General features: G+C 32.8%; 1 protein-coding gene across 2 annotated transcripts in view; it reads right to left on the bottom strand.

The window, feature by feature from the left end:
- The window catches only part of LOC105836803 (osmotic avoidance abnormal protein 3), a 170780-nt gene that overhangs the window by 125845 nt on the left and 28767 nt on the right, over window positions 1-16168 (bottom strand). The window contains exon 2 of one of the 2 annotated variants that reach the window (XM_036285329.1): window positions 9102-9173. In XM_036285329.1, coding sequence (XP_036141222.1) covers window positions 9102-9173 — 72 coding nt within the window. Of the gene's footprint in view, window positions 1-9101; window positions 9176-16168 lie in introns of those variants that run through there. The other variant, XM_036285330.1, reaches the window with a different exon arrangement.

The raw sequence follows: 16168 nt of genomic DNA, 5'->3' as shown, positions 1-16168 counted from the left end.
CTTTATTAAATTGTTATTAATTATATAGTTTCATTTGTTTTATTCATTATATCTTTAATAATTGTATCTGCAATATTATAAAATCGTCAATAATTATTTATTACATGTAAAAATAAAGTAAACAATATAATGTTCACAATGTATTAAAATAAATGTACTTCTTAACAAAATTAGTTTTGTCCTGTTACTTAAAATGTAAATTTATTATAATTTATTGTACATTGAGCTATATATATTTTTGAATTTAAATAAATCCAAATTTAAGATTGTTATTTTTAAAATTATTCATAAATCTTGGTTTAATTCTAAAATCTATTTTCTTAACAACATCTGAATCAATTATCTATTCTACCAGTTTCCTATATTAGAAATAAATCCCATATTTTTAATAATTCTTTCAATAGATATATTATCATTGTTTTTAATACTTTTGTTTTTAATACTTTTACATTTACTTCTGATGAAAGTTCTTCCAAATTTTGAATATAATATACACATGTAGAAACTTAAATACATACATTATAATAAATATCAAAATACAGTTTTTAAATGTTACTTTCAATCTCGATAATAGTTGTTTTTACAATAATGATAGTTTACTTATATCAATTTTGCAACGTCAATTTTTTTTTAGTCAATTTCTTGAGAATCTGTTACAGATTCAGTGTGTTTTTTAAATATAAATATTACTATTCATTTAAACATAGATATAACTGCTATACATATATAACATATAAGGTTTAACAAAAGTATGAAAGTATGGAAACTACTAAATTTTATGAAAATTATATATTTTCAAGGTCATACTAATATTATCATATAATGCTTACTTGAAACTCTACTTTTGTCTAAAACATTTTTTTTCGAAAATGCATAGTTTTCGTAAAATTTAGTAGTTTCCATATTTTTTTATGTTAAAATTTAACATATTTGTTACTTTAACATATTGCTGTTGTGTTAATTCAAGTAAAATGTTAAATTATTTTAATAACTGAAAAAAAGTGTAAAAATAACTTAATGTACACGTACTTTTAATTTTAAACAATAAATATGTTCCTTGTTATCAATGACAGAATTTATCTATTAAAATGATTAAAAAATGTTGAGTTTACTCTATAATCGGGTTTTAAAAGGACCATTTCATTTCTGATAACTTTAATAGAACATAATATTTATGTTGGTATTTAATATATGCTTAATATGTTAAATTAACAGAAAAAATTCTGTGAACCGTTTGGGACATGCGATATCGGTTAAATTTAACACAACAATTTTTTTTACTGTGTATATTATACATATAGAATTAATAAATGGCGCGCGCATGTATTGTTTTAGTAACTTTAAATTATAATTTCAATCATTTTTCTTGTCAGTATAATACATTGTATGATATTATTACTAATTTTATAATAACAATAACTATAAAAATAAAACTTTTAATTATTTTAGCACCCGGTCAAAAATTTTTCATGTAAAAGTATATAAAAATCTATAGAATTATGTATCAAAAATATCCATGCAAAGTTTTCTATCGTATATTTTTATGTAATTTTAAATAATTTTATATAATTTTATATAATTTTGATATAATTCTATAGTTTATTCACATGCTTTGATATGAAATTTTTTTATCGGGAAAAAATTATTCATATACAATATAATCATATGTAATTAAATATAATTATGTATAATTATATATAATTGTAATTTTTTTCGGTAAAACATTTTTCATACAAGAGCATGTATAAATCTATAAAATTATTATATATCAAAATTATATAAAATTATGTAAAATTATATAAAAATATACAATATAAAATTTTGCATGGACATTTTTGATACATAATTCTACAGATTTTTAAATACTTTTACATGAAAAAGTTTTGACCAGGCATTTAATTATAGTTACAAATAACTAATAGCAAATATTTTGTCCTTAATGTAATTTTTATAACTTGGTCATCTAAAATAAATTTTATCCATATACAGTGACATATACAAAAAAGCTTCTGACTGTTTAGCCACACAGTCATATTTGAATTTATGTCATAGACAAGAAATAGTGTATTGACAACCAAATTTTTACGTGCACGTCAGTAATTACTTACTCTTACTGCATTCTGGTGTTGTGACATGCTATAAAATCCTTAAAATATGGCAATTACATATTAGTTATTATACACATAAAAAAAGCAAGATTTTCTTTTCTTTACGACAGGCAAAAACTGACCTCATATCACACTTATTTTATCTCATATCACACTTATTAAATGGACAATTACTATTTAAGTTGATGTAAGTTGATTTAAGTTGGTTTTTATCATTATATAAGGAAGTTCATATCTGTGTAAAAATACATATAAATAAAGAAAGGTATTGTTAATGTTATAAACTTAATTAAATAAATGATTGAAAATATTATTTGTTTTTAATTACTTATAATACGTACTCTGGTTGAAAATGCATTATTTTGAAATTAATAATTGCGAAATTAATAATAAATACATTACATTTAATCTTTGGAGAACCTGTCGTGTCCCATTTCGACACTGCCATAACATAATTACATTGAAAATTAAAATTTCATTCTCTGAGAGATATAACTTTATTAAAAATTAGAATTTAATTATTGACTGAATTTCATTTAATTAAGAATTACATTTCGATCGTCTTTTTGTTAAATTTATTTCAGTTAAGAATTAAATTTATTTTAATTAAAAATTAAATTTTAATTCTCAATTAAATTTTATTGCAATTTATAATTAAGTTCTAAACTAAATACAAATTAATTGAGAATTAAAATTTGATTTTCAATCAAATTTTATTTAATTAAAAATTAAGATTTAATGCTTAATTAAATTTTGTTGTAATTGAAAATCAAATTTTAATTCTCAATTAAATAAAATTTAATTGAGAATTGAAATTTAATTCTGAACTAAATTTTATTTAATTCAAAATTAAAATTTATGCTCAATTAAATTTTGTTGTAATTGAAAATTAATTTCAATTCTCAATTAAATTTCATTGTAATTGAAAATTCAATTTTAATTTTCAATTTAAAAAAATTTAATTAAAAATTAAATTTTAATTCTCAATTAAATTTTATTTAACCCTCCGTCTGTACACTTATTTTTACTCACACGGTCTGTACACTGACCCCTTTTTGTCCTGTCCCATTTTTTTTTAATGTTAAATACATGCAAACAATCGGAAACAATTCTTAATTACTTTTGAGTGACTACACTTTTAATTTCAATAATTATTTTGGTCATTTATTAAAAATTTTTTTTACAATAACAATTTAAATATCCCGACATTGACAAGAAATGGAATTTTGTAAAAAAATGCATAACTTAATAACAAATTATTATTAAGAAAAATTTTTTTGAGGTTTTTTAAAATAAAGTATGACTTTTCAGAAAAAAATTGTTCTACATGTGTCGGTTGCAAAAAGTATAATTATTTGCATGATTAAAAATAGGTATTTTTCGGGTAATGAGAATATAATAAAATGATTATTTTTTACAAATCTTTTTTTATTAGAAAAAATTATAACATATTATCATAAAAAGCTTAGCTATATATAATGTAAAATGATCAAAATTGAAATAATAATATTAACTATGTTTTTGTGCGCAATCTAACAGAAAATTGTGCGATGATCGTCGCAAATTGGCTCGCCACATACATCACACAAAACCACGTTTTTTTTAAATTATCCACGGACCGACATATAGAATATCTTTTTCGTTTGTTAATTTTTGCATTAGGATTAAAAGCCTGAGTAGAGTCATTGTCATTATTTAAAATTTCTTGAATTGTATGACGCAAATAGCTTTTTAATGTTTTTATTTCTAAACGACGTTGCAAATGTGGCTTTACTAAATTGAAAGCCAAGTCTTTCAAAAAGTCACGCCGATTTAAAAATAGATTTTTTATCGCAAATAGTATAACATGACGAATTTATGTCTGATTTATGACGAATATATTTCTTACTGTCATGACATACTAACACGGTCTGTACACTAGGTCTTTTTGAAAACACTTGAAAAGTTTACATTCTGCCGTTTTAACAACAAGTGCCGGATCGAAGCGTCCTTTTGAGTATGAGTACCTACTATTACTAAGTTTTTTTAGGGAAGGGAGCCAAGCTTTGCCTATCACCGATTTTGTGCCTACATAAATAAAAAATTTCGCTTGTTCCCTTTTGGGATCAGTGTACAGACGACGTGTTAAGACGGTTAACTAAGAAATAATGTAATTACCTGTAAATTTACTAGAATATTAAAATAATATTTTATTAACCTTCCGGCAATATTACCATGTTAAGTTATATTCTAAGGTTAGTGGCACATTCCAGTAACATTCTCATTAACATATGTAAGATTGTAATCTTCCTTCAACCTAACCTTACTGTAAAGTTTGATGCTGTGAGGGTGGGATTTTATGAAAAAAAATCTTTATTATAAAACATTTGACAGAAGACCCCATTTAGTTTTTATACCCCGACAGTCACATATAACGTCATAATATAAAATTGAAAGTAAAAGTCGCTTCGCGGAAAATTGAAAACTTATGTAAAACAAAATTATGGACCGCCTCAGGTTGTAAGTACCAAGCGGATGAGAATGGAGCTTGCTTCGTGTGAAAAATCAAACTTCCACATGGAATCGACGCATACAATTATCAACATATAATTTGATTTAATCATTTTCTGCTTTTATTTTTCCATTGCCAAAAATCTATTCAACAATAGTCATTTTAAGGTCATTGAAAACATTTTCACTAAAAACTTTATAAATTCTATGTGGGTAGTTTTTAGAAGTTTAGCCATAAAATTATGTTAATTACAATTAATTAATTAATGATATTATGTTAAATATATGTAATATAAGTAATTATAAATAAAGTTGGAAAAAGAAGATTTGTGTTGTACCTTTTATATGGTTGTACAAACAATTCATAAAAATATAAAAGGCATACAGAGATGTCTCGTTGCAAAGAAAGATGCAACATCTGCTCGTGAAAGAATACACGTGCATGTTATGACGTGGTCGCTAGGTTACAATACGTTCGATATATGACAACATTTCTTTGCTCAATCTAGAGATAAACTAAATGAAAAGAGTAATTGGTGAAGTAACGAATCTTAACACTATTCTGTATGTGTTTATGTGTATATATATATATATATATATATATATATATATATATACATATATATAGAGGCCACTCGTATTATCTCCGTTATTAGCTGACGAATTCTAGTAATTGCTTATGGAATTATTTGTTTAGCAGCCTGCCGTTATGAAGTAGCGCTAATATGACAATACAGTGCACTTTGCCAATAGAACTTCTCTCAATAGTGCTTTCTCGCTTTTGCGTTCGATCGCAACCCCCCACTACACCACCTTCCTACTTGAACTCACGTTTCAACCATGACTTTCTCAATAATGCCGGGTACTGCGTGCGTGAAAAATGCATTTTTTACAACATATAATGTTTCAAGAATGAATAGATTAAAAATCGACAAACTGGCAATATTTTATTGTAATTTATTTTTAAATTACATTGAAACGTTACTTAAAATTATTTTACTGATTTGAATTTTTTTGACAGGCTTGTTGCCTGTTATACATTTTTCGGTTTTTGACAATGAGACACAATTTTTATGAATCCATCGGCACGAGTTTATGAACAATTGTCGTCTTGCGTATCACATATATAACCGAATTATTCACTTGAAAAGGACATATTGCCAGTTTGTCTTTTAATCTACTCATTCTTTGGCTTTAATTACTGGCGACATTAAATTATTTCAATTCTGTTGATATAATGTTTAATTATTTATTATTTATTAAGTATTAATATATCTAAATAATTATTAAATAACGTACATTAATAAAATTGAGAACAAACTTAAACTTACATATATTTGTATTTTAAAACTACAAATAGAACATTGTACCGAAACAATAAAACTTTTTTTACAATAAATAAAAACAAAAATGCATTTATTTTATAAGTTTGAATAAGATATAAAAATATCGTACGATATTGAAATAAAGTTTGAGGTGCATGTGTCATTGTTTTCTGAAGTGTCAAGCCCATAAATATTTTCGAAACTATGCAGTAATTGAATACTTTCAGACTCATTTAATGAACTGATATTTTCGGCACTGTTATAAAAAAAATTCTCATAATCTTCTGAATGAATATGGTTGATTTCCTTATATTGTTCTTCTAAAAATATTGAAAATTATTCTATTTTAGTATATAAAAAACATATAAATAAAATAAGTAAATTAAAAAATTACAGATTTTGTTTTTTGAAGCCAAGTCAAAACTGTTTCGGCGTCAATTAATTCATAACTCTCACAATTTTATTAACCAGATTTAATAAATCTTTAACTTTACGATTTTCTTTTGATATCAAGTTGTTATTTAAATTAACATCGGCTGATCCATCCAAGTTAAAAAGAGAAATTGAAGACTCTTTCGTTTGGATTTCAGCGTCTTTTTTTTTATTTGGCCAAATTTTATTCCAGCATCTATATATTGTATAAGATTGCATCTGATTCCATGCTTAAAACAAAAAAAAAAAAAAACTTTATGTCGATTATATGCAAATGCTCGAGTAAAGAGATTCCGTTTGCCTTAGCTTGCATTGTTAAATTAATTAAGAAGAACTGATAATGTAACTTCAACGTTTGTAGTATTCCTTGATCAAGCGATCATGTATTAGCGAAGTAAAGTCGATTAAAAAACTAAAGTCTATTTAAATGTTATGAAAACTGATATTCGAAGGTTTTCAAATTGCTAAATTTAAGGGACAAATTTTTGTTATTGAAATTAGGAAATAAGTATTTATGTGTTAATATATATGGTTTTTTGCAAATACTTTTTGTACCCTCTATCACCAATAAAGTACCAGATTTCATAAAAATTGATTGCCATATTGGTTCAACTATTTTGAATTTTGAAGTTTTAAGTTTGGATTCATATTCAGCAACACAAAAAACCTTTGGATACCAATTCTTACGCCAATCAATCCAGCCAATTAAAAAATAAACAATATGCGCCATATGGCGTCAATGCAGTTGAAAGGGTTAACATGTTTGACTTGACTTTGTCCGTCACAAGGGCTTAAGCTCGACAGAGAAAGGGAAATCTAGGATTGCGCCCTCGTGTCAGCGGGGAGCGATCTCTCCACCTCGGCGACGTATATTTTTTTATATTTTCATGCGTCTTATCGTGTCTTTCGATTTAATTACTTTTATTAAATACTTTTGTTTAGTGACTGCAAAATTCGAAGAAGATTTTTGTCGTAAATCACAGAAGCTGTGAGGAGGGTACCAAAAAAACGGCTATACGGTACAGGTGGAATCCGGGACTGTGGATCGCCGGCTGAGTTCCCCTCAAAGCCGTCCGGAGGCACAAGGTGCCACGCCCAGAAAGGAGATCGAGGAATCGAAGGGCCGAAGTCTGGAGGACGCTCCGACTTCATTCCAGGAAAAATTGACATACTGCAGAACGCATTCGGAGGCTCTGGTGTATCTCGATATTCCGTAGGCGGAAAGATTGTTGCAGCCTGGCCAGCCGAGGGCGGTATTTTGGTGTATTTTAGAGGTGTAATTTGGAAGTGTAATTTGAAGAGGTAGCAGCAGAAAATAGCAGAGAAAAGTCCTGGGAAAGCGAGAGTAGCGCTAGGTCGCTTAATATTCCGACCGACGACGGACGAAGAGTTTCCCGAGAATTACACGGGGTGCGCAAGTACCGCCGCGAGGACTCGGCGGGATCGCAGCCGATCCCCCGAAAATCATTGTTTGGCGAGCTAGCCACATGAGAGGTGCAAGTCCTGAGGATCCCAACTCACGTCTCTTGAGGCAAGCGGACGAGTGACCACCAGCAGCCATTTTATAAGACGTCCACTCTCGCATATCTCGGTAGGTGAGATCGGCCCCGGCTATCCTCTTTCGCGCCTAGGTATCGTGCTGTCTCAGAGAGTTTGAAGACATTAGCGGAAGGAGAACAAAGATATTAAGTGTTCTGAGCCATGCCCGGCGGATCGGCCGGCTCCGAATCTCCTTGGATATATTTTCTACGTATCGAAATTTTCGCATCGTAAACATATCGATTTCAGTTGCGTTTCGGTATTTTGTGTATATTCGCATATTCGTGTGAAAAATTTTGTGAGCTTGTACGCGAGTGCAAGATCTTTTCCCCCGCTTGAGCGGCCACCAACAGTCACCTTGTGTCGTGTATCGTAATAAGAAGCAGTGTCGAAAAATATTTTGTATCGTGAAGATAAAGTCGAGTCAACTGTTATCGTATTGTACGTTGTAACGATTGGAATTATATCGAGAACTTTATTTGATATTGCGTATCATAAAGTACTGTCAAGTCGTATCGAAATATGTTACGGTAAAGTCCGAACAATTATCACGTCGCGTCTCGAAGATCTCTCGAGGAGACTTACGTATCGGATTGTAGTGACGACTTAAGTCATCGGAAGTACTGAATAAGAATTGCTGTAATTAACTTGCTTTACGAAACTCATCGCGTATCTGAATTTCTTTATACCACGTACCACATTATTGCCAATCCTGTATATTACTATGAAATATATATTTATGTTTCCTATAATTTAATCTTGGTGTATATTTTGTGCGACACGCTTCCTCTCTCCAAACTCCGCATCATAAAAAAAGACCCGCCCCTCTGTCGCGAGCTAACCGAAGTATATTGTGCTATTGTGGATAGATAAAAACTAGTAATTTTTGTGCGGCGCGAATTATCGCGCCTGGCGCTCATTATCGAGAATTTCGCGAAATTATTAGAGATAGTAAATTATTGTAGTGCTGATTAACGTTTGAATTTATTTCCGGTGCACTTCTCCTACGTACGGCGGGATCGGAAGGTAACGTTGTCGTCAGACATGTATCACATACTTTTATCATATTGTGACTTTTACAATAATGTTATATAATAAGAATAGGTATTATATAATAAAATAGGTATAATAAAATTTACATTTAAAATTTATATGGGAGAGAGCAAAATTGGAAAAAACGATGTTTGACGAATGTATTGTTACATACCTTACATCCTTGCTGCAATTCTTTGTCAGACATAGGTCGACATCTTACTGCTACTTTTACGGACTCGGACATCTGAAAATGAAGAAAAATTATCTTTAATCTTTTTAGTATTCCATTATATTTGCTCTAATAGAAATCTTGAGTAACTTATTTTTAATATACAGAAGTAAAATTATTTATTGTAAAAAACAATTATTTTATTATAAAATCATTTCTAAAGTAGGCAAACCCGGGAAAAAATAGCTCTTATATGCTCTTATATGCTCATATAAGAAGTAATCTTATGTGCTCATAAATTTTGTCCGCATAAATAATTTATTATGTAATATACATTTACTATGCAACGTTTAATGTTTAAAAATCTTTTATATCTTAATAATTATAAACAAATCCGATTGTCAATAATTATGTTTAATTTTCTTTTTTACAAACATATGTACATATATACGTATATTACACGTACATATTTAATAAATATTATATATTGTTCTTATAAACAAACATATTAAAAATATCATTTAGTAAGCATTATAATTTTAACTGAAAATATATAATCACATACAAACTGTTTGCGAATCTCGCAATAAAATTCGCTGGAACCCTACGGATGGGAGCAGGGTGAGAGGACGTAGTGGCAATAATGCTCACGAGTAAAAATATATTGGTTTTAATGTTATTATCACACAGTGATCATAGCGATTTTGATCTATCACAGAATTACGGTTGATAGAGATGAGAATACACACGTGATAAGTCTGATAGTGCTCACAATGTCTTTCACCGAAAAATGAAAATGTTCTTGCACGAGTCAATTATATTAATTGAGCACCGGTCTGGTGATGCTGATGCCCCTTGAGCCGTGTAGACCGCATGGCGCCGGCGGGCGCAGCACGCGGTGAATCTGAGTGGACGATATTGATGCATTAAATATTCATGAATGTGTCTGGCAAATGAGTTGATCCTTGAGTTGAGTATCGTTGAGAGCGCTCGGAATGTCCACGAGATGAGAAGAATACAAGAAAACTGTATGCACACTATCTCATGCGTTCGTAATGCACGGCAGCCTCTAGCCGGAAACAAACGTGAAGTAGCGCCGTCGCCAGCTGAGATGATCAGGCATGCGCTTGCGCGATGCGCGCCGATCTCTGTTAGTCTCGCCCGACCGTGCCCCGCAGATGCTGCCATCTGGTCGGCGACGAGAGTAGTAGATAGCAAAATAATTCTCGAACACAAACTTATATAGTTATATAGAGTTATATATGATTATATCACAATACTATATCTCAAAATATAAGCTTATTTAAATATATACAGCTGCGAGTAGTTCGCAAGATCGCCACTAGGCGAAGGCGCGGCGTTTCCCCTTCTCGTGAAAAAATTTACTCCAAAAGGTTTATAAAAGAAGATTATCACCCACAGCTTACTTAGCACTTTATTAGTAGCAAAGTGTAGGATATATTATTTTTTTGGCAGAGCCTAGGCGGGGATAGGAAACAATAGAAGAAATTATGTTTTCTGAGACCTTAATTTATTTTGCCTTTGTGGCAACAGTTGTGTTACCAATCCTTTTAATAATATATTTGGCACGTTCAGCAGGCCGTTTCGAAGTGGTCGGAGCGGGAGGAGGCTGGGGCGATGCAGCGTCTTGCGAAACGCCCGGCAGTTGGGTTGTTAGCGGGAATCTTGCTGGTCGCCGAGAGGGTGAGTTTTGGTGGCGTTGGCTGAGTCTCGCACTGCAGAGACGTCAGGTGTATCGTAGGCCGCCAAGATCGGTTCCTCTTTCGAATGGCAATGTCCTTTGTCTCCGTTCGCAGAAATCTAAGGACCGTGGTATGACGGATTTTGGGGGCGAAAAGCCGCGCGCGGTCAGGGTTGTATGACGGAGGCTTCTAAGTCGATTCAGGAGATCCTGAATCTCTCGAGAAGGTGACGGTGGGGACGGAGATTCTTCTATGTACCCGATATTAAAAATGTTCAGGTCAAAATCTCCGCCCTTGTAATGCTTGCGCCTCAGTCTTTTGAACTGGTGTTCCCTTTTGGATCGTCGTCCCCTGCGCTTTCGTCCCATCTGAGGTAATAACCCATGTTAAGACATTGATTTTGTCGGATTTGAACTTGATACTCGAAGGTGGAGGAAACCGAACGAAAGGTATACAATCGAAATGGCCGCGTAGATATTACGGCAGAACGATTAAAACGAACGAAAATTCTGTCGCGATTCACTTGGGTAAATGAGTGTTACAGGTAGGGAAGTGGAGTAGAGGAAGAGAGGTGATTTCTTTTCTTTGGTAAGACACTTTGGAACAGTCGCGAGGAGGTGTTGGCAATGTAAACTGGTATACGGCTACTTTTTTTTAGAAAGAAGATGATAAGAGTGTTCGGAGATTTGACATGAAGAGAGCTGCTTTCAGGGAGGCACCTAATTAGGGAGAAGAAAGGGTGCGCCGTCAAGGAAGCGCTCGCCTAGTGGAGTGGAGTGATAATGCTAAAGAGGAGCCTGAAGCTGCCCTCAGAGAGGCACGTTATAGGCCTGAGGAGGAGACCCAGGGTGATCAATCCTCGTTGTCTGCAATAATGATGGGACGAGACGGTGGCACTCACCTTTTGCACTTTTGGTTTGCTAGCGCGGTCACATACACAAGCGAAAACACAGAAGTAAAAGACGAAATTTCATTTAATATTCACCACCGAATTTTATTTAATAATTTCACAATACTAGTGATGCACGAAAGTTATAACACAATAAGAAGAATGATAACGGGCGAGACACGGTAAGGTATAGGTGTATTGTATATGCTTGTGCGTCTAAGTTCTATCGTTTGTTTCGCGACTGAGACGGATTTCCGCGAACGTCCAGAGACTAAGTTAAAAGAAAGTAGATTTACGAAGGATTTTACTTCTAGTTCTTATTACTACTGTTATTCGGAAAAGACAATCCGAATCTGCTTGGATTTGGCGGTTTATATACTTTATAACTTTATATTTTATATAATATATACGGTTTATATACTTTGGATGACCCCGCAGGACAAGAGGGGGTTTGGTCTTCAAGGATGATGTTAAGAAAGTATTTTACAGGATTTCCCACTTTAACGGGTATTTTCTGATGGCCTGAAATGGTTAGTTGTTGTTATTTTCAAGCGCGATTTTAATGAGATAAGTGGCGGGTTGTTAATTAGTTTTGGTTGATAATGGTTTTTTAATTATCTCCTTATTCAAACAATTATGATTCACGATCAGAATTCTACTCGTGAATCACACGTGTTTCCCGCGTGTTTACGCCAAGAGCGTCAATGCTCGCTTGTGTATAGGTTTGTGCTCTTATTTCGTCTGTTATTGATTTATATAATATTTGTTGGATGCGGAAAAAAGGGAGTATTATATGTTAGCTCGGCCAAGCGGTCTGTGAGATGCGCTTAGTGACATTCGGCCTGAGTTTTTGTAGCGCCGAACGTATCAGTAGTTAAAAATCGCAACGTTTCGACTAGGGAATTTGGTCCTTTTCAAATAGAAATTACAAAGGAATTAATCGCAAGACAACAGTCGTTGACAAGTTTGTGACAGTAAATTTATAAGTTTTAGAATATAAAGAAATTCATAAATAGGATGAATACAATATAAGGTAAATTCGTATGGACTTAAGTGTCTCATTGTCAGTCAACAGCATGAATAAATTGGGAGTGGTTCACTTGAACACAGTACAATTGGACACAGTTCAAATGGACACAATAATTTTGTACACAGGAAAAATAAATTCTGGACAAATTACAATTTGGACATGATAAAAATGTACACCGTGCAATTGGACACCTAAATTTTGTACACCACAAATTTGTACACCGCAAACTTGTACACCGCAAACTTGTACACCGCAAAGTTGTACACCGCAAACTTGTACACCGCAAATTTGTACACCACAAACTTGTACACCGCAAACTTGTACACCGCAAAGTTGTACACTGCAAACTTGTACACCGCAAAGTTGTACACCGCAAAGTTGTATACCGTGTATATTGTATTGGAAATCTGTTAATACATATAAACTTTACTTTGTTTGCAGTGTACAACATGAGAGCGCGGACGCGAAGACTCAGAGTCAGTGCGAATCGACCTGAGTGTGTAACGAAACGCACGAACACCGCGCGAGTACGCGACAGAGATTGTAACGATCGTGACCGCGTGCCGGACAAGCGCGAGCGTTCTCACTCAGTGTGTTAATGAGAAAGCGCGAGAGTATGATTGTGCGAGGGGCGCTGAAGGCCCATAGTGTAAGTGCTGTGAACAAATAAAGATCACGATTGAGATTACTCAGGAGAGCCTCGAATTTAACGCCTAGAACATTCGACGCATCCCATTCCCACGCACGCACATGCACAACGGCGACAGATTCCGCGCGCTTTCCAAGCACAGATATCTGGAACCTTGGCGGTTGAAGAGGTAAAACCAGCCTGGCGACAGTGAAGGACCGCGACCAGCAAGGCCACGGTGACAACACCACCAACGGGATGGAAAGCCGTAACGGTGGGTGAGACATTTAAGATAAACGCGGAGATCTTGATAAATTCGTAAGCCGCGACACCCCACGTATCTCGTCCCGCCACAACCTAATCCTAAATTTAAACCTAAACTTAAACGTTAAGTTTAAACGGATAGAACAATACCACAAAAACTAAAAAATAGTCGTTTGCAATAAAAAAACAAAATTGACTGAAATTACCGCACGAAAACTAAAAAATAAAGCTATTCGCTCAATAAAGCCCCCACACCCTTGCCCCCTCGCGCGCGCACGTGTGTGTGTGGCCACGCCGAGGAAGTGTCGATTGATTTGTGTTGGATGGGTTATATAAAGTTTTGAACATTTAACGTTGTTTTTCTTAAAAACTATTGTGTTTTTGGCAAAAATCAATAAAACATAAAATGTATATTGTAAAGGAGCAGGTAAGTTTTCGAATTGAGGAGGAAAAATATCGTAGGATTTAGGCCGGGAAGCACACGGTGTTCTTTTTTCGAATATTTATTGTGTCTGTACACTTTTTGATCGTATGGCGAACTAACTAACTGATTCTTGCACATGTCGGTTGCGAAGATAAAAGTAACGGTTGTAGCCCGTATGACTGCGCTAGAGTCACAGGTAATAACCAATGAGGGACGAGAGTCTGTCACGTAGAACTGACGCCCAATGAAAGATCGGGTACGGCGGTGGTGCATCGTAACAATACAAGAGCGCTTTGCGTGACGTAAAAGGAAACTAAAGGATCGGTACTCCTAGCCGATATTTTACAATATTTTGATGAGATCTACAACTTTTGCCTGAAGTATTTTTCGAAATTTCCATTATTTATGGAAATAAATGGAATAAACCATGGTTTTTATTGTTTTTTATGGTTTCCGCCATGAAAATCAAGTTTGCTCCAACTTTCACTATCATATTCGTAATCAACGCGCCAAAATACGTAAAAATGTACAGTTTCAAAAAAATCGGAAATATGTCATTTTCGGAAGTTCATCCCAATTTGGCAACAGTTGAACAGTATAGACAAGTACAGTACATAAAGAAAATTGGTGTTTACTTCATTTTAAATTTTTAAAAAATTAGTTAAATTTTAATGTTTAATGTTTTAAGGTAGTAATTTGTCTATATTATATTTAATATAAAAAAAAACCATTCTGTCCAAAATTGGTATAAATTGTCGAACCGCAATAATCATAACTTTGTGAATACTTTTTTGACGGAACGTGCGACGCTGCACGTTTTCCTGATTTAATCTCAGTTTTTTTAAGTTTTTGTCATATTTTTATATGACATAATTTTAACTAGCTTTTTCAGCTTTTTTATCTCAAAAACTATAAGAAAAATCCATTTTTAATTTTCTCATGAACAGAGCAAAAATAAATCTTTTCATAAGTCCCACATGCTACTTCACGTATACGAAAATTAGTATAAAACTGTAAATTTGTATTCATATAAATATAGTTTAACTACATATGTTATTTATTTTTCTGACAATATCTATTGAACTGATCTATAACAAATATGTATTCATAAGCATCAAGTATTCATAAATTATTACAAAGTGTCAGTTCGCGTACGATCTTCGAGATTAATCGACATTACCAGTAGCTGACGAAAGGATAGATGACCGCTTTTCCGACTCCAGAAATTAAATGTAACTATAGGTCAAATGACCGCACTTGCAAGATTATCGCAAAAATTAAGCGGCACTTAATTTGTAAATTTAGGTGATTTAGGTGATTTAGGATCGTATGGAAATAATGCAAATTTTTTCAATTTTTTAAACTGAATTTGCTGTCCTAGAATAAATTAAACAAGTTTCAAACTGACTAAATAGCATTTGTCGATAGTGTAGACAATATTTAAAAAATATGTAAACAAATATTTGACTAAAAAAGGTATAAAATTATAACTAATAAACGTACTTTGAGGTCCAAAACGCGTCTAAAACAAGTCTAATATAACTTTTAGGGTCTCAACTTGGTAAGTGTAACCCAGGCAAATTTTGAAATGCGTGCCTTGAGGGATGGGGGAACCAGGTGCGGGGAAGGGCAACTTTGAAATTCCAAGCATTAGTCCACCACTTGGTGCCCTTAGGAGCTGAAAGGCAAGCATCACAATTCTTCGCTTGGATATTTTTTACCAATATTTTGGTACGGAACGGCACAAAATTGTAATGTTAGGTAAAATCAAATTTTACATAAAAATGATTTTAACTATTTTTTCGTAAAGTTCAATGCAAAATATTATCATTTAGTGAGAAATAAGTAAACATAAAGTGTTGTTTGTTACTTTAATAGTATACGTCTTCGTGGTTGCTTGAAATACCTTCTGCACACGAGTTTCTTATAATTTATTAAGGTAATTATATATATACATACATACATATATATATATATATATATATGTATATGTATATATATATATGGGTGTGTGTGTGTGCGTGGAGGGATAGAAAATACCGCCGTAGAAGATGGAAGTGAAGTGTGTGTGCTCCGGAATGGACGAGTGAAGATGGAGGTTGGAGGAGTGGAGGAGAGTCAGGAGGAGTATA

This window comes from Monomorium pharaonis, chromosome 4 (genome assembly GCF_013373865.1).
Source record: "Monomorium pharaonis isolate MP-MQ-018 chromosome 4, ASM1337386v2, whole genome shotgun sequence".
In the NCBI taxonomy this organism is placed as follows: domain Eukaryota; kingdom Metazoa; phylum Arthropoda; class Insecta; order Hymenoptera; family Formicidae; genus Monomorium; species Monomorium pharaonis.
This window is presented reverse-complemented; position numbering and strand designations above follow the sequence as displayed.